Raw genomic sequence first — 19,773 nt, 5'->3', positions numbered from 1 at the left:
TATATTTCTATCCAAAGGATTGTATGCTAGCAAATAATTAGTATGTTTGTTGAATGAATGAATGAATTTTTAGTAGGAGTATAAGATACATGTGTACTTACCTCAGAGCATAAAACACAAAAGGCGTATAGTAAAACCAGGGGGCAATCGTCACTAAGGTCCAAACGAATAAAGGTTAGACACAAAACACCTCACATGTTGCCAATGAACCCTCCTTCTTCCTTAGGAAATGATGTACGTCTGGAATGGCTTTTCAGTAGTGAGCAAAAGAAAAGACCTTTCTGAAAGCCTCCTGGTGACAGTGGAGAAGGCTGAGGCGCTTTTACAAAAGCAAAGTAAGTGTGCAGGGTCCTTATCTCTACCTTGTCTCCTCCCCTCTCTCCCTGGCGCACCTCTGCCTGTGCTGATCTGTGTTCATCTCAAGAGCAAGGCTTGAGCCTGTGGTTGTCATCAAGGTAAAGGAGGACACCTCTTGTTATGCCAGTGAGTTTTGAGATTGTTGTTCTGAAAGGACAGCTGCTAACAAACATGCACATAGGATGTGACTCCATATTTTATGGCATAGCTGTTGTGGGCCAGTAGTTAGCACTTTTGTTGTTAAGGAACTGCCCTTCTTAGTCTTTCTATTCCTGCAACTGCAACGGAATACCACAGGCTGGGTGATTTATGAAGAAAAGGAAGTATGTCTTCCACAGATCTGGGGACTAGGGGTTTGAAGGATCAAGATGCTACAGCTGATGAAGACCTTCTTCCTGCCATAGCATGGCAGAGGGCACGGCATGGAGAGAAAGGCACACTGCACACATTGCCACCTCTTAAAGTTCCTACCCTTCAACACAGTCTCAGTGACAATAGAGTCTCAGTGTGTTTGGAAAGGAACACTCCAGCCATTAGCGCACTGTGCTGTGTTCTGAGTGGCCCCTTTGCTTTATATTATGATCCACAATGCAGTCTGTGCTCTCTCTCACATGGGTGCCAGGCATACGTTTGATGCACAGACGTACACGGAGGCAAAACATACATATAGAACAAAAGAGAGTAGCCAATCTGATGGACATAAGGCAGTCTTTGCTATTTTATTGTGAAACTGTTTTAAAAAGAAAAGTGTTTTATTTTGTATGGAAATCAACACAACCGCATCATTTTGAAATTGAAATAGAATGGAAGTATACTTAAGCTTCCTTTTAAAATAAGATTTAGGGGCTGGAGGGGTGGCTCAGTGGTTAAGGGTACTTGCTACTCTTGCAGAGGACCTAGGTTCCACTCCTATCACCTATATGGGAGCTTATAGCTGCCTGGAACTTCAGTTTCAGGGCATCTGACCCCCTCTTCTGGCCTCCATGGGCATGCATGTGGTGATATATATTACATGTGGGCAAAACACTCCTACCCATAAAATTAAAACGAGTATTTTTAAAAACGAGATGTCATAAGATGGCCTGCTGCAAAAAGTTCAAAAATTTGAACAAATTCAGTAGCTCTCATTGTTGATCAATGAATTTGACTAGTTTATTAATTTGCTCATTCAAACTCCCTTAGTATTTCCATAGCTGACATAGACTTAGAATAGGGAAGAAAGATAGCTCTTGCTGTTACAGGAATTTTCTAGATTAAAGCCTTCATGTCCACAGATTAATTGGATGAATGAATGTTAATGTGAAAACTGGAAAGTAAAGGAAGCCTTTTGAGGAGTTATGTAAAAACAGTTGTAGGGTGCTTTCCCTACAGAAAAATAGCCAGCATTCCCCTCTATTTCCTGCTTCCCCCAGATTCAGTAGGATACATTTCCATGCATGAACCCCCAGGCTCTGTGACGAGCTCCTGTCTCCCAGCCCAAACCACAAGAATGGAACCCTTGTCAATCAAAGGCCCTGAATTTGCAAATGACTGTCGGGTTCTTCTCTGAAGAGACCCTTGACCCTTCGGTTATTTTGCCCTCTATTATTGGAGAAAAAGAATTAGAGGAGTAATGCTTGCGTCATGTGAATACGAGGGAAGTGCTCGGAAACCCAAACCACAGCCTTTTCTCTTTCTGTTTCTAATGGCATCTTCAGATGAGAGGCCTGAGCCAGTTCTGGGTAAATGAGCTGAGACCTGAGCAGGTTCACCAGGCTCGCCCACTGGCCTGCCTTTCTCTGTTTTCCCTCTGGGTAAAAGAATTTGTTTATTGTCAGCATTACCAGCTCCTGCATACTAATTGTTTAGTGTTTTTTTAGGACCATTGTTTTATGTAGGAACATTATCTTCTCCTCCCCCCAGCTCCTGACTCTTAGTAATTAAGCTTTTGTTCTTCAGAGTGAGGGTGGGGAATCTGTGATGGGCAAGATGAGCAATACTGAGGTTATGAGGGCTCTGACCATTGTTAGATAGCATATCGAATGTGGTTCCGGTTTTTGCTTTGTCCATTGTGGCTCAAAAACAGAGGGGAGAGGGTACCGTTGACCTGCTGTGGTGCCTGGCTATAGTAGGTAAAGGTTGGTCACCTATGTAAAGGGCACAGCCTAGACGCAAGAGCACTTGGTGACATGCTTAGTGTCGGCATGTGGTATTAATATCTGTACAGTTTTCCTTGGGAGTCTAACCAAATTCATCCCATAGCCAGAAGTCGGCAGCACATCCACTTTGTCTGTCACTGCAGTTAATTTGTGTGGCGACATTATATAGCAAATAGAATCAGTTACCTAAGGGGTAACTCAGTCAGTCTGGTGGCCTTTCACGTTTTACTTGGCTTTCATGTTTCCCTCCTGGAACATTACAGCAAGTTCCTAAAATTCTCAGTGTAGATATTTTTGTAGATTTCAAACCTCCTTCTTTCTTAGCCCCTCCACATTCAGGACATTCTGCAGCCTCGCCGTGCTGCACACGAGCCAGAGCATCATTATCGTGATTAAAAAAGCTTTTCAAACATTCTTTCTTTTTCTCCGTGTGGAGGTCAGGGGACATTTTTGTGGGCACTGGGACTTTCCTTCTGCCAGGTGGGTTGCTGGGATAGAACTCATGTCATTGGGTTTAGTAGCAAGCGCACCTGCAGAGCCATCTCCCCTGCCTTGCTGCAGTGACTCTCCTGAGATTGTGAATAACGACAGGGAGTGATCCTGTGGCAGACAGCGTGCTGTGGTCAGGGGGCACTGTGGCTTTGCTTCTGAGGTTTGTGGAGGAGGTGGACTATGAACCCCTCCGTCACATTGCTAATTTAAGATCTGCACAGAGTGACTTCACTGGTTTTTCAGTGGCAGTTGTCAGTGCCACCTCAAAAACCATCACTCAACGAATGAGCAGATGTTGCCATAACACAAACCGTCAGGAAAATGTTTCTCAAAGTTCAATAGAACGTACAGAAATGACACTAAACACTAGCATCCAGTGTGGACCTTAAGGCTTTGGGCTCAGGCCTGACTGGCCTGCTTCTCAGCAGACACCTTTGACAGAAGCATGGATTAAGGTGGGAGGGTGTCGGGAGGGGGTTCTAAATAAATTGTAGGAAAGGTTAGAGGTGGTGTGTCAGCGCCTGACAGAAGCTGGAAGTGAAGCCAGCCCTTCCTAGGTGGGTTGGTGGCACTGTTACCACCCTTGGGGGGTGAGGCTCTACAAGCCAAACACCAGCATGTGTCACTGGGGACGTCTGAAGCTTGAACCCAAGGCTTTCAGGGTCTAGTCAGTTTCCTTTACCAGCCCTCCACACTGTTGTCACAGCGCGACACGTGTAAATTAGCAGTCTGTCTTGCAATGACTTGTTCGCATGTCACTTGCAAAAGAAAAAAACAACAACAAAAAAAAACCAACCAAAAAACCAGAAAAACCTCATGCATGGAACACGTGGCGTGGCTACCTTTGTCACATAGCCGCCGCACCGTGCGGTTCACTCCACCTGGTATGTGCCCAAGCTGAGCTGTGAAGGCGTTCCACGTGGGGAAAGGAAATCCTTGACATTCTCCAGGAGCATGGAAGTCCGTGGGGGCTTAGGTGCCTTTCCTGTATTTCAGAGCCATTTCATGGCATAATTTCCCCCCAAAAGGACATAACCTGGGAGAATTGATAGGTTGTAAACATAACGATCTGGAAGAGAGGTTTCTGCTTCCTGCATTTTGAGCGGGTGGGAGGCCATCTGCTTCTCCATATGGAGGTGCTATCCTCCCCTGCGCCCGCGCCAGCATAGTTAGAAGCCAAAACAACAGGAGGAGCCTGCCTGCTTCCTCCTCCTTTACCTCTGAGAGCATTAATGAAGCCCATTCTTTATTTAGTGTTCAGATTTCCTGTCGTAGCTAAGGTCACAAAATTCAGAATGGCCACCTGAGAAATCTGCCCGTGAACACCCCGGTAATAAGGGCTGTGCTGTGAGTAAGCTCCACATTTTTCTGAACGATTGTTTTCAGTGTGTTCTGTATAGTGAGTTTTAAATTGTCTCCCTAAAGCCCAGCATCAGTCAGTTTCCCTCTCAGTTAGAATTTCCTTTGAAAGTATTTTTGGGCCAGAGTCACACCTCAGAGAGTTTGCCTCATGTACGTGAGCATGACACCACAAAAACTTGTCCCGGCACCACAAAAACCAGTGAACTTTCCTCTTTTGTTTTTGTCTCGTGTTTCAAGACTTTATTGACTACTCTGTGGATGATGAGTGCTTGGTGAAATTACTGAAAGGATGCTGCCTCAAGAACTTACAGCGGCCCTTGCAAGCTGAGCTGTGTTTCAGCCATGTGGTGGAAAGGTAAGAGGCATTCTGAGTACAAGTCATAGCTTCAGGGGACTCTCAGGGACAGTGATGTGCCAAGCCTTCATCCTCATGAACAAAGCTATGGTTTGCTCGGAATATGGCTTCACGTATGTCTGCTCGGTGTTGAAAGATAACTCCAAAATGTAAACTTAGGGCCAGGCTGACAGTCGGTAAGTGCTTCCATTGAACTGCTGAGCTTCCCAAACTCACTTGGTCTCCGCCCCTTCTCCTGTGTGTGTTCATGTGCGTGTTTGTGTGTGTGTTGCATTCTGCATTGTTCGAGCTCCCTGGATGACAGAGACAGTACAACCTAGAGATTGAGTGTTCCATCATGGCAATTTGGTGGGGAAGAAAGACATGATAAATACTGCACTAGTTTTTTTGTCAAAAGCCATTTCTTCTTTTATAGCAATGGTGGTGCTTCCTCATACTTTTCAGAGAGTTAAAGCAAGGGTGAACGCCTGTCTGAGCTGGTAGCCACAGTGCTCTCTCTGAGGACTGTAACCACTCACTTTGCACAGTGTAGGCCAGTAGCAGTAATCTCACTACGTTTCATAAAGAAGCTGAAGCTACATCTACCGTCCGATCGGATTTTTCTTTTCCTTTTTAAGTTAATTAATTGGTTGATTGATTAGGTCTCCTGACTTGTAAACACAGGCTCAATGTTTTTGAAAACCGTAAGCTAAAGAGATAGAGGCCGTACAATGTGCCACTTGTCACCCTGCTTTCCATGCCATGTGCCTTTCCATGGACAGCCGCCTGGACCCTTCCTCATGACAGTTTTTATCAGAACGTGGGGCACAGTATCTAGTTCCCAAATAAGGCAATATACTGTGTTTGATGAACACACTAAGGAAGTATATGTGCAGTTCTAGTTTATTGGTGTTTTCATAAGGCTCAAGGGCCAGTGACAGCAGTGACCATGCTACTTGCTTTGCTTTGTTGAGTCTCACAGGGAATCCTTTACTCATGTGTTTTACAAGTTTTGAACTGTGAACTCACCTTCAGTGGGGCTGAGTTGAGGAAGGGTTCTCCTATACCACTTACCTAGGCCTCTGCCAAAGCTGCTGTCATGTTAAGACCATTGTTCAGCACAGCTTAAATATGAAATGCGAGTTCCTGTGAGAGCTGGCCTCTTTGTTGTTAATGTCCACGGAGACGTGTTTTGTTTTTTTCTGTATGTCCAAAGTGCAGGCGAAAGGAGGCCATCTGTGTTGCTCCTTGCCAGTGAGTGAGTTTCTTCTAACCTGCCCTTTCTCCAAAGGACAGATCCTATGTTCCAGGCTTAAGGGGTCTCAGCTCCAGCCACCTGCTTCTATGGGTGTAGGACCTCATCTTCTGTGAGTCCATTGAGACACCAAGTCTGAGGGCTCTGCTGAACCCAGGGCTCACTCGGCACAACAAGTCCTGCTGTCTTGCTTTTACTTCTCTTTGGCATCTGAGAGTAGTTTGGGTTATAGCCTGGTAACCTGAGCTATAGATTATTGTCGTTATGTTTATTTTAAACTTCATTATAAAAAGTTGCAAATAAAAATAAAAATCACACACTGAAATTAACCTGACATAAGACTATACAAGCCAGTGAACAGTCAGAGTATCCATTCAGAATGGAAACTGTCAGGTCTCACCTTGTATTTTATACTTTTGTTAATGAATATATTTTTATGCATTTATCCATCATCAAAAATGAAAAATCCATTATTGTTAGAAACAGTTCGCTCGAGATTTAAGAGACTGTTTGTTACTTGGGCTTTTTTCTGAGCTTCTCGTTCTTACAATGATGCTGAAACAGGACTTCCTGCCACCTACTCACTGACATTTTGAAGAATTCTCAGACTTAAGTGTGAAGGAAGTCGATGCTTAGTTAAACACAAAGCCAATGCTACTTCCTTATTCTTCAACTTAGAATCACGCGCCTGGGAAGATAGTCTCGGTGACTCTGGGTTCATCTTGTTGCAGGTCTGTGTATTGATCTGCCTGAGAGGTCGTACCATAGCAGTGTTGGCCTTACCCTAAGGAACAAAAGAATAGTGTGTGAAAGTGTACTTCGTCCTGTAGGTCGCTGAGTGCTGTATCTGTGTGGCAGTGGCCTTCCTCTGATAGTCGTAATGCTGTCTGGGGAAGGAAGACTGGTGTGTGTTTCAGGTGACTCTCTTTGTGTTCTCTTAAGATTTACGTTGATTTTCCTCTGCTCTTTTAGTGAAAAGCTCCTGAAGTACGACCACTATCTGGTGCCATTCACTCTGTTTGAGATGGCATTTTTGTACAAAAGCCAAGGGGAAATTGACAAGGCCATAAAGGTCCTAGAAACTGCAAGGTAAGTACTGAAGGTAACTCGTCCTGGTGGCATGGAACTGGAGACATCAGTGCCATTGCGAGAGCACCAGCGACTTTGCACTCCTGAAAGCTAGTGAGCTCATGCAGGTTCAGGGTGCGCTTTCACTGATTTGGGCTTATTTCTGCACGGGGGATTTTGCCACACTTGTGCTGTTTCCAGCCCCTCAGTCCATTTCTCTGTGGCTACCTAGAGATATGATTGTGACCACCTAGTTGACTGACCAGCTTCAGCTTCTTCTCTGTATCTGGAGTTGGGAAACTTTGTCTGCAAATGGTCAAGCAGTGTGTATTGGCTTTAGAGTGTAAGGGGTCCACTGACAGCACATGATATTTTGTAAGGAGCTGCAGTGTAGAAGATAAGTGAAAACTGGTTATGTTCAGAGCTGGTCTTTATCTGACCAACCGCTCTTCTCCTGTAAGGCATGCCTGCCATTTCCTTGAGGGCCCTCTGATCATGTGAATTCCTTCCCCCGCATCCCCCTCTTTCTTCTATGGCAGCTTTAGGTGTCTCTTGTCATTTCTGCTACACAGTGACTCAGACTTGTGATCCTGGCTCATTCTCAGCAAGGCAGAACCCTGTGGTCTATTTGTCTGGAATACTTGGGGCAGAAAGAATACCCACTCTAGGTAGGTTGAATGCAGTAGCTCACACACAAGTGTAATCCCAGGCAGCAGGATCATTGCCACAAGTGTGAGGCCAGCCTGGGTTACAGAGTGAGACCTAGTGTCAAAAACAAGCAAACGGAACAAAAACCAAAGCAAGACAATATAGGTCATAAAGAGGTTCGTGATCACTGTTTATTTCTTTAGACTCACTGAATGCCTGCCGTGGGCCAGATACAGTGAAAGGCATGGAGAGGCTGCTAGGAACTCAGCCCGGAATGCTCTGCATGTTAGCTGGAGGGAGAGATCAGAGAATCAGGTGTATTCTCCTGAAATGTACAGTGTTGATCTGGGCTGCCTCGATGTTAATTGAGTTGAGAGCCTTTGGAGGAGGTGGTAGTGTAGCTAGCCCCTGCGGAAGTAAGTAGCTCCAGAAAGGTCAGTCATCAGGTCACACTGCACAAGGAGTGCCCGTGCCTCGGGCTGTGCAGTGTGGCTAGTAGGTGGACAGTGTTTTGTTTGTTTTTTTTTACTGAGTGTGGCACTCAGAAAAGAGACACACCTCTCTTAGGGCTGCAATATTCGGAGGTGGCCGCTAGGTACACACGTAGAAGGGAGAGCCGGCCATGATGTGTGCAGCTGTGTTCAGTGCTAAAGTCAGGGCCACAGGGCCTTGAGCCAAAGTCCCCAGCACAGAGAGAGCGACTAATAGCCAAAGCCGTCCTGCTCGAGGTCATTAGGGGAAGCCAAGAGCTGGAGATGGAGGTCTTGAACAGTGCCTGGGACGTTCCAGTCTCAGGAGTAAGCTGTAAGACTTGGACGATTAAGATCTTAATAAGATTAGGTGGAGTTAAGAGGATGTTGGTAAGTTGTTGTTGTTTAATTTTCTACATAGTCAGGATTTAATTAAGGTTGTTTCAAAACAAGTTCAGAGAGTCAAGAACTTGCCCACAAACCCGAAAACCTGAGTTTGATTACTAGAACCTACATGGAGCTAGACAGAAAGAACCAGCTCCACAGAGTTGTCCATTGACCTCCTCTCAGGCTCTGTGGCATGCGTACCCCACCAATACATCAAATACATGTCCAGTAGTAACAGTGGTAAAATCAACCTGGAGTCTCTGAATTTGTACAACTGGTTATCAGCGAAGAAGCATTCAAGTAGGAAGAGCCAAAAATTTGGAAATAGTGAGAATGGTTGCTTATGAGTGCAGCTGCCAAGAAGTCAAACATAAGATCAGAGCTGTGGAAGTCATGCGTGACCTGGACAGGGAGATGAGGCGAGAAACAGACTCAGCTACTGTAAGGTAAGATGTTAGGGATGTTTGCTGTAAATATAGTGTCATAAGGAGGAAGCTTATGACACGTGGTGCCACCAAGTACTTCTTAAAGAGAGAGCTGGACGCTGCGGGAAGAAGCCGCTTTCGAAGGTAACACGATGGGCGCGAGAACAACTGCTGTCTCAGCTGTGACGTCTCCCTCTTCAGAGGAAGCCATGAGGGCGCTGCACAGCAAATGCTGCTGCTCCAGGCGTCACTGTTGGAACGTAGTCAGCGCTACTCGGGGCAGATGGAGCAGCAGGTGATGCGGAAAGACAGCTCTCTACCACCAAAAAGCACGCAGTGCTACCACTAACCCAGACAGTGCGTGAGGGCAAACATAAACACACTTGCCCGTGATTTCAGGACCATCTCTGTCTGGAGTTCCCCTTTGTAGGGTGGGCTTTTCAAAGCGGCCAGAGTCTATGGCCAGACACTGAGAAAATACTCAGTTTTTTGATACATCTAAGTAACAGGTTTATTTTAATTTGTGAATATCAGAATATATCATACTAACACTCATCAAAGTTACCAAGAAAGTGTAAAAATAAAAAGATAGAAAGAAACTACTTCAGGGTAGGCATCGGCTGCTGACCTGCCACGGCAGTCTATGAAACCGGAGACCTAAATCGAAGCGTCCTATCCACTTTGCCAACTCCTGTTTTATCAAAGAGAGGTCAACATGAATGACTGAAGTCTTTGTCTTAGGGGGCTCCAGAAGTTAACACTGGCTCTTCTTCCAAAGGTCCCGAGTTCAATTCCTAGCAACCACATGGTGGCTCACAACCATCTATAGTGAGATCTGGCTCCCTCTTCTGGTGTGCAGGCACACATTCAGACAGAATGTTGTATAAATAATAAATAAATATTTTAAAAAGTCTGTGTTTTAGGGTTTTTATTGCTGTGAGGAGATACTATGACCATTATGATTCTTACAAAGGAAAACATTCAGTTGGAGCTGGCTTACTGTTTCAGATGTTTAGTCCATCACCATCATGGCTGGAGGCATGGCATGCAGGCAGACATGGTGATGGAGAAGGAACTTGAGAGTTCTACATCTGGATTGCAGGCAGTGGGAAGAGAGACCGTAGGCCTGGCTTGAGCATTTTGAAGCCTCAAAGCCCGCTCTCAGTGACACCCTTCCTCCAATCATCCACACTCCCAATAGTGCCATTGTCCATAGGCCTATGGGAACATTTTAATTCAAACCACCATAGTCAGATTTTTCAAATAATCTTGGGATTTTGTGCCCCCTGCTTTTCTTTTCCATGGTTGTGGGGACTGACCCCAGGGCCCCTGTGTGCCCAGAAAGTTCTCTGCCACCTTTTTCCACTCCTTGTTTCTTGCTGTGTTTTACCCCTTTTCTTCTGTGGCCCCTTCTGACACTGGTATAATTGAGATATTAGTAACAAAACCACCAATAAGTTGCATGAGAACTGGAAGAAATGGTTTTGGGGTAACAGGGTAACCCTGCTGTCTTTTTTAGGGTAACTTCATATGGGCTTCAAGGTATTTTCTGTCTGTTGAATAATGGATTGTTCATGATCATTGTATTATATGAACCTGCCTTAAAATTTCCCCTTTAAATATGACAGTTGAGCTGTTTAGCAATACTTAACAAAATGTGCCATGCCCTCATGAGCTTGTTATAGTTGTGGTTTGGTAATTAGGATGTTGCTACTCAAAGTGTGACCTTTTAAATCACCACCAGGGAAGCCTCTAGAAGCCAAGCATGCCGACTCACTGTCCACATTGCACGACAGAAAGAGTCTGCTCTTTACTCCGCTCCACTGATGCATGTTAAAGTTAGAAAGTAGACAAGAGATGAGAGGGAGGCAGAGGAGGGAAGGTGGTACCGGCGAGACAGAGAACTAAATGCTCATTGTGCAATTTTATCGTTCACTGCCTTCAGAAACAACTACAAAGACTACTCCTTGGAGTCCAGACTACACTTCAGAATTCAAGCAGCTCTTCATCTCTGGAAGAAACCATCCTCAGACTGATCAGGAACCCACAGGAGGCCACCCTCCCCCCAGTTAATGCAGACTGTCGCTGTGGTGATCAGTCCCCCTGTCAAGGTGGAACCCTGATCCTTCAAATAAGAAACAGAAAACCTATTGTCAGGCTTTTCCTGTCACTGAAGTGGCTACTGTTGGTCTATATATTTTTCCCTATGGAATGACGTTCAATACTGTATAGAAATTCTTAAACTTTGCCTTTAAAAAGAAGTTCACATTAGATTTCAATTGAGAGGAGAAGTCTTTTAAAGACTGGCAGGTCCAATAAAGTCTAGTTAGAGTATTTATTTTTTTAATGTGAAAATTAATATTGTTTAAATAGCAAATGGCTTTATCAGCTGAGCCATTTTTAGATTGGCTTGTCCTTTAAACTTCAGAGATGTTTTATTGCTTAGTATTTAATTCTCACAGCTAAAATAAAATAGCAGTGGGTTTCTGAAGATGCTGGAAATGTGAAACAAATGTCCTGAGGTGGATAATGTATTTCTAGGCTGAAGGGACCCGTATCTCTATAAGATGGTGCAGTTGTAATTTTTTGGGTTTCCACTCCTGGATAGCTGAAGGTGGTGGCATTTTTCAGAAACTGTCTTGTATTTGAATGTACTCATATCTGATCAGTAATAGCTTTCATATAGACACATTTCTTATGTATGTAAGAAAGAAAAGGCTGTATTTTAGAACTCCCCAACCTTAGTGCTGAAGCCTGAAATGTAGATTTTGATTACTTACAGGAAGGAAGACTTCCTGCTGCTTTAAATGATATGTAAACTATCAGTCATTTTTACACCTATGTCGCCGCTGACCCAGTGCTGATGGTCCCTTTTGAATTTCTGGGCTGCATTTTGGTTCTGAGTAGGAAACAGAATCAGAGCATGAACAGATGACCTTTCTGGAGTCCTCACACCTGTCAATCACCTTATCTTCCTGTTTGTGAAACAAAGAAAGAATGGATGGATTTAAAGTTATCCTTGAGTGTTATAACCGTGCATCTGTGTATTAGGCATTTTCTACAATGTTTAGCATTTAATCCAAACTCTTTCCATTTAGACTATTTCATAGTATTTTTCAACCCTCCTCTTCCCCCCCCCCCCAATCAACTGCCTGTCATAGGTATTATAGCTAAAGGCCAGTGATGAAAAGCAGTTCATGATTCCATGAATCTGGGCTTTTGTTCCATTTTTCTTGTTTCAAAGACCAGTAACTTGTCTAGACCATAGACAGCTCCATCTTTCCCAGACAGAGCCCCATGTTGTAGGTACGACCCCCTCTCTGTTGGTTATTAGTTAACAATATAAAGCAAACAACTTACCCTTTCTAAGACCTGGATTTTCCAGTGGGAATGGCAGGTAGCACTCAGTGCTCTGAGGCCTCAGTTAGTTCATGTACTTGGTAGATCTCTGTGTGCTGTAGAGGCTGTACACACAGAAGTGAGTCTGACAATTATGGCTTTGTTCATGGATTACAGTCCCTATGCAAAGCTCTCAGCTGAGTCTTTGTCTCTGCTGTATAGTGAAATGAATATGAGCATTCAAATACCTTTCAGCTTATTTATGAGTTTAGCAGTGACCGCGGCCCAGATTGCTGAGTCGTTCCCGCTGGCCTCTACTGCAGTTCCCCACGCTTAGCAGGCATTGGTGTTGTGTTACTTCCTGTACCATTTCTTGACCAACGTTGAGGTATTTTTTGAGAAAGATGATTAATACACTTTGAGTCAGAGGACCATTCCTTCAGACAGGAGCAGATATCATTATATCACATTTATATGAATTACATTATTAGCTACAGATAGAAGGGGAAAATTGTCATGATACTATGGAAATATGTTTGATAATTATATATATCCTTGGAGAAAAGTTTATAAATTCTTTAGAGAGCTTTGATAACACTTAAAAAACAATATATTCATACTATGAAAGAATGGTGGCACAAGCCTTTAATCTCAGTACTTGGGAGACAGAGGCAGGCAGGTCTCTGAGTTCAAGGCCAGCCTGGTCTACATAGTGAGTTCCAGGCCAGCCAGAGCTACACAGTGAAACCCTGTCTCCAAAACCAAAGCTAACCAAACAAAAAGAATATGTACTCATATTTTGTGAGAAACTGTCAGCTTATGGTCTGTAACAGTAAATTCCCATTCCGGTATAAAATGAAAAACAATTACGCTAAAATGCCTATGTGGGGGGCTAGAGAGACGACCTAGCAGTTAAGAACACTCTTCCGGAAGGTCAGAGTTTGTTTCCCGGCACATGTGTCAGGCGGTTCTCAACTGTCTGTACTGCAGAAAATCTGACCACACCTTTCTGGCCTTTGCAGACACCCAAACACACAGGGCAAACAATCACATAGGAAAACACACATTCGCATAAGTCAATAATAAATCCTTTCTAATGGCTATTTTCACATTATAAAACAAATTTATCTATGCTGTTATATTTTGTTTTCTTTTGTTTGTTTTTATTGTTCATATTTTCTCTGTCATTTAAGACTCTCTACCCTGTAACTCCATAAATATTGCAATAGAATTAATGCAATAGACACTTACCTATTTACTGTCATATTCAAGATACTGTATCGGCACCAATTTCTTAGGATGTTTGTAAGAATCATCTTTTAAAATCTGTTTTGTGATTCAGGATGCTTTGTGAAGATCAAGTGCCCGAAAGAACGTTTTATCAAATCCTGTTTTTGAGAGGCACATGTAGGGCTGGGTTTCTAGTATGTCTGATAACAGTTTATATAGCCACTGGCAAGATTGCCTGTGTTTATTTTTTGATAGTGAGGCAGAGTTCTGATTGGTGCTTTGTAAATATGAAGGTTGTGTTTCAGAGCCGTGGTGAGAGGGATAGCCTGATTTCTGCTCAACAGTTAATGGAAGGTTAACCCCACCACCTCCTGTGGATATTTGAACACTTGCTCTGCCTGTATGTAGATGTTCCCAAGTCACGCAGCAGACACTTCAGTGGCTTTCTACTTGTTCTAAGGACAGGGGGAGGAGACAAGTAGGTGGGAGCTACAGGGAGAAGAAATTCCAGATTCCTAGGTGTGAGGGACAGTGTGCAGGCATCAGAGCAATTCAACAGTCTAGCCTCTCCTTGGGAGAGGGTTAGCTTAGCAGTTCTGTGTGGCTGTCACTCCTCCCTGGTTGAGTGTCTGGGTTAGTTGAGTTGGAGGTCAGGTTAGTCCACAATTCTCTGATCGGGGCCTAGAATCCAAGGTGTGGAGGGGTGAAAGCAAGTGCCCCTCTTCAAAGAGAAGTGCAAGTTCTTCTGTCAGTCGTTCTGCTGTGACAGACACCAGCAGCATCTGCTGCTGGTGCTCATGATTCTGTCTTGTCTGTCCTCCTGATGTCTATTGTGGCTGTGTCTGTCAGTAGAGCCCTCTCCCTTTAAATTATTATAGTAAAACTAATTTAAAAGGTCTTTATGACCAAGTGGAAAAATTAATTCGGGAATTATTCTGGTGACTTCTCCAGACATTTGGTTTTTCCTGTTTCTTTTCTACCACCTTGTTGTAGCCCCTGTATTTCCTGAATCACCAGTTCTGCTGCATTTAGTTGAAATTAGTTAATGAAGTGAATGAAATCCTGAGTGCTTGTGACTTCTTGGGTCTGGGATGGATCTGAGGAAATCTGTCTTCCTCCTCAGCCTCTGAGCATACGACTTCTCCTGACCTCTCTGTCTGGTGTAGTAGCCACTTGTCATTGATGGTAACACCCTCCAGAGATGGCCATGGCTGGGACCTCCCTGCGGCAGTTCTCAAAGGTGTCCTGGGTTCTTGTCCCCGGCATTCTGGCATTTACCCGCTGTCCGCTGTGACTACCCATTCCGCATCTGTCATATCATCTTGTTCCAAATACCTCTCAGTAGGTTCAGTTTCTCTGTCCTGTGTATTCGGCAGATGCTATAGCTAGGTGGCTTGTGTGAACACTGGTCTCACCCACCTCATGCCCCTGTGAACTCCTGGTGTGCCAATCTAAAAGTCCTTAATTTTAGGATGACTCAGTCTTATTTTATAAACTATCTTTGCATGTCACAATGGTTAGGGTTTCATAGATTTCATGAGTAAGATACTTTGCGAAAAACTTGGTGAACCCTTTGTGGTACTTTTGCATTATCAACATGCTAACGTTGATCCTCTTAGCTAGCCCAATATTTTATTTAAAGATTTTAGGCACAATTTATCCACTTTGGTGGTAATGTGGAAGGTGATTTGACTAAATTTAAATATTTTATGCCTTCCAGTAGCTTACTGTGAATATTTTGAGTGTGTGTGCCTAAGGGATATACATAAATATAAATACTAATCTCTTTAAGCACCTCTTGATTAGATACAGTGATAAATCTAATGTATCAATAAACTGGTCTATAGATAAGTAATATAAAATAGCCCACATTGGATACTTCTTCATGCCCTTTTAGGAGTGAAATGGTCTCTCCAAATTGCTCTCTTTCCCAGAGCCCAAATATTTATGTGTTTTTCTTTATATATTAGATTTCTAGAACGCTGCCCCTCTAGTTAGTATTTTGGTCTGTTGTATTTGCTGTTAGCTTTTGTTATTTTAGAATGTTCAACTTGAAATGTAATGTAAAGGACAATCAGACTTTATCATCAAGGAAGATCTGGGCAGACTTTCATATGGGGGACAATTTAGGCCCATCTTAGTCCATTTACAAAACTTCATCACTACAGAAGGAAGCGATAGAAGAACGGTCTGTGTATTGAGATGGCTGAGCAGGTTCTCAGCCTGAACCATGCAAAAGGAGATGTAGATTTAGCATCAGAGGAAGCCTAAGCCCCATTTTCTCTGATTGCAGTATAAAGTCATGTGTGTTCAGCTAAGCGATACTGCAGAGATAAAGCAGCTGCCTAACTGTATTTAAATAATAAAGGATGTCTACACATGCCTACAGGTTGAATTTTATTTTGTTTATTTTTTTGTGGTGCTAGTAATGGACCCCGGAAGGCTGGTGTATGCCTTGTAAATGCTCTTCAGCTGAGCCACATCCTTGGGTCCAGGTTGAATACTGAATAGGAGAGGTACAGTAATAACAAACTTACTGACAGTAAACTCACAGTGCACCTTGTATGCTAACCCAGTAGTTATTAGAAGTGTAGAATTTAGGGGAGTGAATTAGAAGTATTAGAAGTGAATTTAGGGGACATGTGCATATTACATTGGGTGGATTTGTTTTATTGCACCTTAACTTTTTTTTTTTTTAAACTTTGATAGTTTGGGTACCAAAAGAAAAAAAAAAAAAGAAGTTGTTTTCAGTGGACCAGTACTGAATATGAAGGAATCTGAATAATTGAACACATTAAAGAATATTACTTACATTTATTTTTGAAGGAATTGCATTGTTTTGAGTCTGAAATATACTTAGTTTGAAAGTGTGGCCCATTCTGCTGAAGAGACTGTACAGGCATCTTCCTGCAGTCTTACCTTTAATGGAGCAGAATGCCCAGGCCACAATTTTGGAGATGGTAAATGAGTAGAAATGATTTTCACAAACTCCCTTTTTCTTGAAGTGCTTTCTCCTCCCCCTCCCCTTCCTCCTCCTCCTCCTCCTCCTCCTCCTCCTCCTCCTCCTCCTCCTCCTCCTCCTCCTCCTCCTCCCTCTTCCTCTCCTTCTGCACAGTAGACAGTTAGATGCTTTTAGTACAGCTCTCCTCCTGCCCACCCCTGTGCTGGGTCTTAGGCCAAGGGGACTGGCACATATGCTAAGTAAGCCATGGGCCACTGAGGACCCAGCACTAATGATTTATTTCTAAGGAAGTAATTCACACGAAGAGTTAGATTGTGGCAAACATCTTAACTCACAGGGTTTTGGTTCTGTTTAAGGACATAAGAGAAGAGCAGTGTTGGGTCCAGATCACCCACTATGTAGAGAGAACAGGTGTGTGAGCCTCCGGATCATGCTGTATTGCAAACACTGTGTGCTGTGCTCAGTTACCAGGTCATGGGGAATCCTAGAGCCAAGTTTGTTTTTCATTGATTTTTGTTGTTGTTGATTGTTGGCATCTGAACACCTGAGTATCAGCTGTCTCTTTATTTAGCTTACTATTTTAAAATATTTATTTCAGATGTTCATAGGCCACCAAATTTTTAATGGAAGTTATATACAAAGGCAAATATATATTTAATAACTGAGATATATTATTTTATTGCACAACTTATTTTCCAAAGCAAACTTACTTTGTAAGTGTTTGTCTTTTGAGATTGTCTTTTTAAATTTTTTTTTTTTTTGCCACAAAATACAAAATGTAAGCTTGTCTTTTCTTCTGATGTAAGTGGCTTTCATGGTATTTGTTTTTCACTTAATTTTGGAGTAAGCAAAAATAAGGCATTTGTAAACCAATTTGGAGTTTCCAAGTTGAATCATTGGAGCTCCCACCTGTACTTAGGATTTAGTATTGTGCTGGTCAAACTTGGCAGTGTTCCCTTGTCTCAGTTTTCTTTCCTCATGGCATTTGAGCGTGGTCTCCTGTAGTTCATTTTCAGCAATCAGTTTTACAAAGGAAAACAGTCTTAGAAATTGAAGAAATTAGAACTCTTTGTAAAATGAATGTGTTATTAATATCCGCCCACTAATCAATGGAATAGTTTCGGGTCCTAGAGAAGAAAAGAGACCAGCTAGAAAGTTTTCCATCAGTCAAGGAAGAAGAAGAAAAGTGTGAACTGATATTTTTCATGTAAAAGCTGTGTTCCCCATGACTTTTCATATGCTGATTTTATGTTATCACCTATGATGTGTAAGTGAAAGGATATAAAGATTTAAGTTTTCAACATGAAGACAATTCCTGTTTCTATTTTTACTATTTAGACAGTTTTGAAAAACAGATGTCATATTAGAAATAGTATTTTAAAGTGCAAATAAATCATTTTGAAAGTCAGTGTTTTCCTTTTACTTCCTTTGTACCTCACGGAAGGTTCTGTGTTATTAGATATATGTTTAAGTTGCCAGATTGTTTTCAGAATTTCTATATTTTCATATTGCTGTAACCAGTTTACCTACAATGTGCAATTGGAGTGTTATTTAAATAAATGACACTTGATGGAATTACAGTCTTATTCTAGTTGGTCTATGTGTGAAAGTTGGACACAACATCCATTTTGCTGGCCCTTAATTGTCATGTGATGTAGGCTTGACTTTTTTGTTTCCTGGCAAGACTTCCCTTTTTCTCCTTTCAACCTTACAGGCAGATATGAATGCCCTTTTTAAAGCTGTGTTCTTGGCTGAGCCCTGGGCATGAAGTGAGAAATGGGATGGATCATTGACCCTGAGGGAGGGGTGCCAGCTCTTTCATCCTTGTATAATATTTTAAGTAGCCCAGAGGATTAAGTTAGCTGCTGACACACCCAGCTGAAGCATTATTTATAGCAAAGTAGACAAAGTAGTGGTCTCTGAAGAGCAGGTATGTTTTTACACTAGACTTGTCTAGGTCATTGCATGAGATTTCCCTAGCAAAGCACTTGACCATGACAAACTGCACTAAACTCTAATGTGAAATAGGAATGCCTTTCCTACTGCATTCAGTGCTAAGGAGAACCATCACACAAGGACCACAGTGGACTAGTCTAACATCAAGTCCTTTTGTACCATGAGCTGGTTTCTTTGTGTAGAATTTAGGTTTTCATTCACCTACTGAGAAAAGAAATGGAGAAGTGCAGTTCAGATGAGGGCCCAAGAAATAAGGAAATGAGGATGCTGAGTAGTTAAGCTGTCTGTGTGTTGTCATGGTTCTTTGGAATTTGGGAGGCTAACTATGAATTCCTGAATCATCACTCCTTAAATTTGGCTTTACAGTAAGCTCTCTTAGTCCCTTTGAGGTGAGAGCTATGGTTGGTTGTGTTTGGACAATAGAGCTACAAACACATTAGGTATAGCTCTTGGGTCTTGAAAGCAACAACAGGCACAGAATAGAAAAAGGGTTTTGTGGGACACGGGGTACGGACATGGGGCTCTTTAGGATGCTCCTGATGTCAGAAAGGACAACTTTCTGAGACCTGGAGGTCATTTCCTTTGGTCACTGCTTATGGTTTATAGTAACAAACAAAAACCCTCTTTCTGTCACAATCCATCTCCATTTCAGCCAGTGAGTCAGGTCTACATTGTCCTCATCTAGTCCTGGACTGTCAGAGTCACCAATCTGCAGGACACATTTTGTGTATGATTTCAGTTTTAGAGACGGGGGTGGGGAGGAGGAGAGGAAGGGGGAGAGACAGAGACAGAGAATATTTGTGCATAATGCTGCTTTTTCCTGGTAATTAGGAGGCAGATGTAGGCTGATCTATGTTACATAGGGAATTCCAGGCCAGCCAGCGAGGGCCATACAGTGAGACTCAACAAAAACAAACAACAGAAACAAAACAAAAGAGAAAAACCAAGATTGTCCCTTTCTTGGGCTTGTTGGCCAGTAGAATGAGAAGCCATGAAGATTTTTGTAACACAGGGACTGATCATTTATTAATCCTCAGGCAAGCTGCCAGCTTGTTGGTGTTGTTGTTTGTTTGTTTTTATTGTTTTAGTTTCTATGTATGTTTAAGTTCTGTTACTAGAAGGTGGCCAGCCCCCTGCTTCTTAGCATGTTACCTATTACTGCTCTCCCACTATGATTAAGTCATTTCAACAGGAACCTTAAGGACTTCAAACTTAAAATGTTTGCTCTCCTGTTCTTAAAGGCTTTCAGTTACCCTGCCTTTGAGTAAAGGGGACTTGGCAGGTTGTGGTAGGGAAGGGATATGCTGTGACTGTAAATACTCTGCTCCCTGAAGGGCTGAAAGTAGAGTA

At 42.8% G+C, this 19,773-nt stretch overlaps 1 protein-coding gene across 4 annotated transcripts in view; it reads left to right on the top strand.

The window, feature by feature from the left end:
• Ttc39b (tetratricopeptide repeat domain 39B) overlaps window positions 1–18,042 on the top strand; it is a 99,229-nt gene extending 81,187 nt beyond the window's left edge. For all 4 annotated transcript variants that reach the window (XM_021650384.2, XM_060365791.1, XM_021650385.2 and 1 more), the window contains 4 exons: window positions 227–335; window positions 4,587–4,704; window positions 6,911–7,027; window positions 10,882–18,042. In XM_021650384.2, the coding sequence (XP_021506059.1) occupies window positions 227–335; window positions 4,587–4,704; window positions 6,911–7,027; window positions 10,882–10,972 (435 nt within the window). In that variant the 3' untranslated portion in view covers window positions 10,973–18,042. The remainder of the gene's footprint in view (window positions 1–226; window positions 336–4,586; window positions 4,705–6,910; window positions 7,028–10,881) is intronic.
• The last annotated feature ends 1,731 nt before the right edge of the window (window positions 18,043–19,773 follow it).

The sequence above is a fragment of the Meriones unguiculatus genome, chromosome 12 (assembly GCF_030254825.1).
Source record: "Meriones unguiculatus strain TT.TT164.6M chromosome 12, Bangor_MerUng_6.1, whole genome shotgun sequence".
Classification (NCBI taxonomy): domain Eukaryota; kingdom Metazoa; phylum Chordata; class Mammalia; order Rodentia; family Muridae; genus Meriones; species Meriones unguiculatus.
The sequence above is the reverse complement of the archived record's forward strand: the minus strand, read 5'-3'. Positions and strand labels throughout refer to the sequence as shown.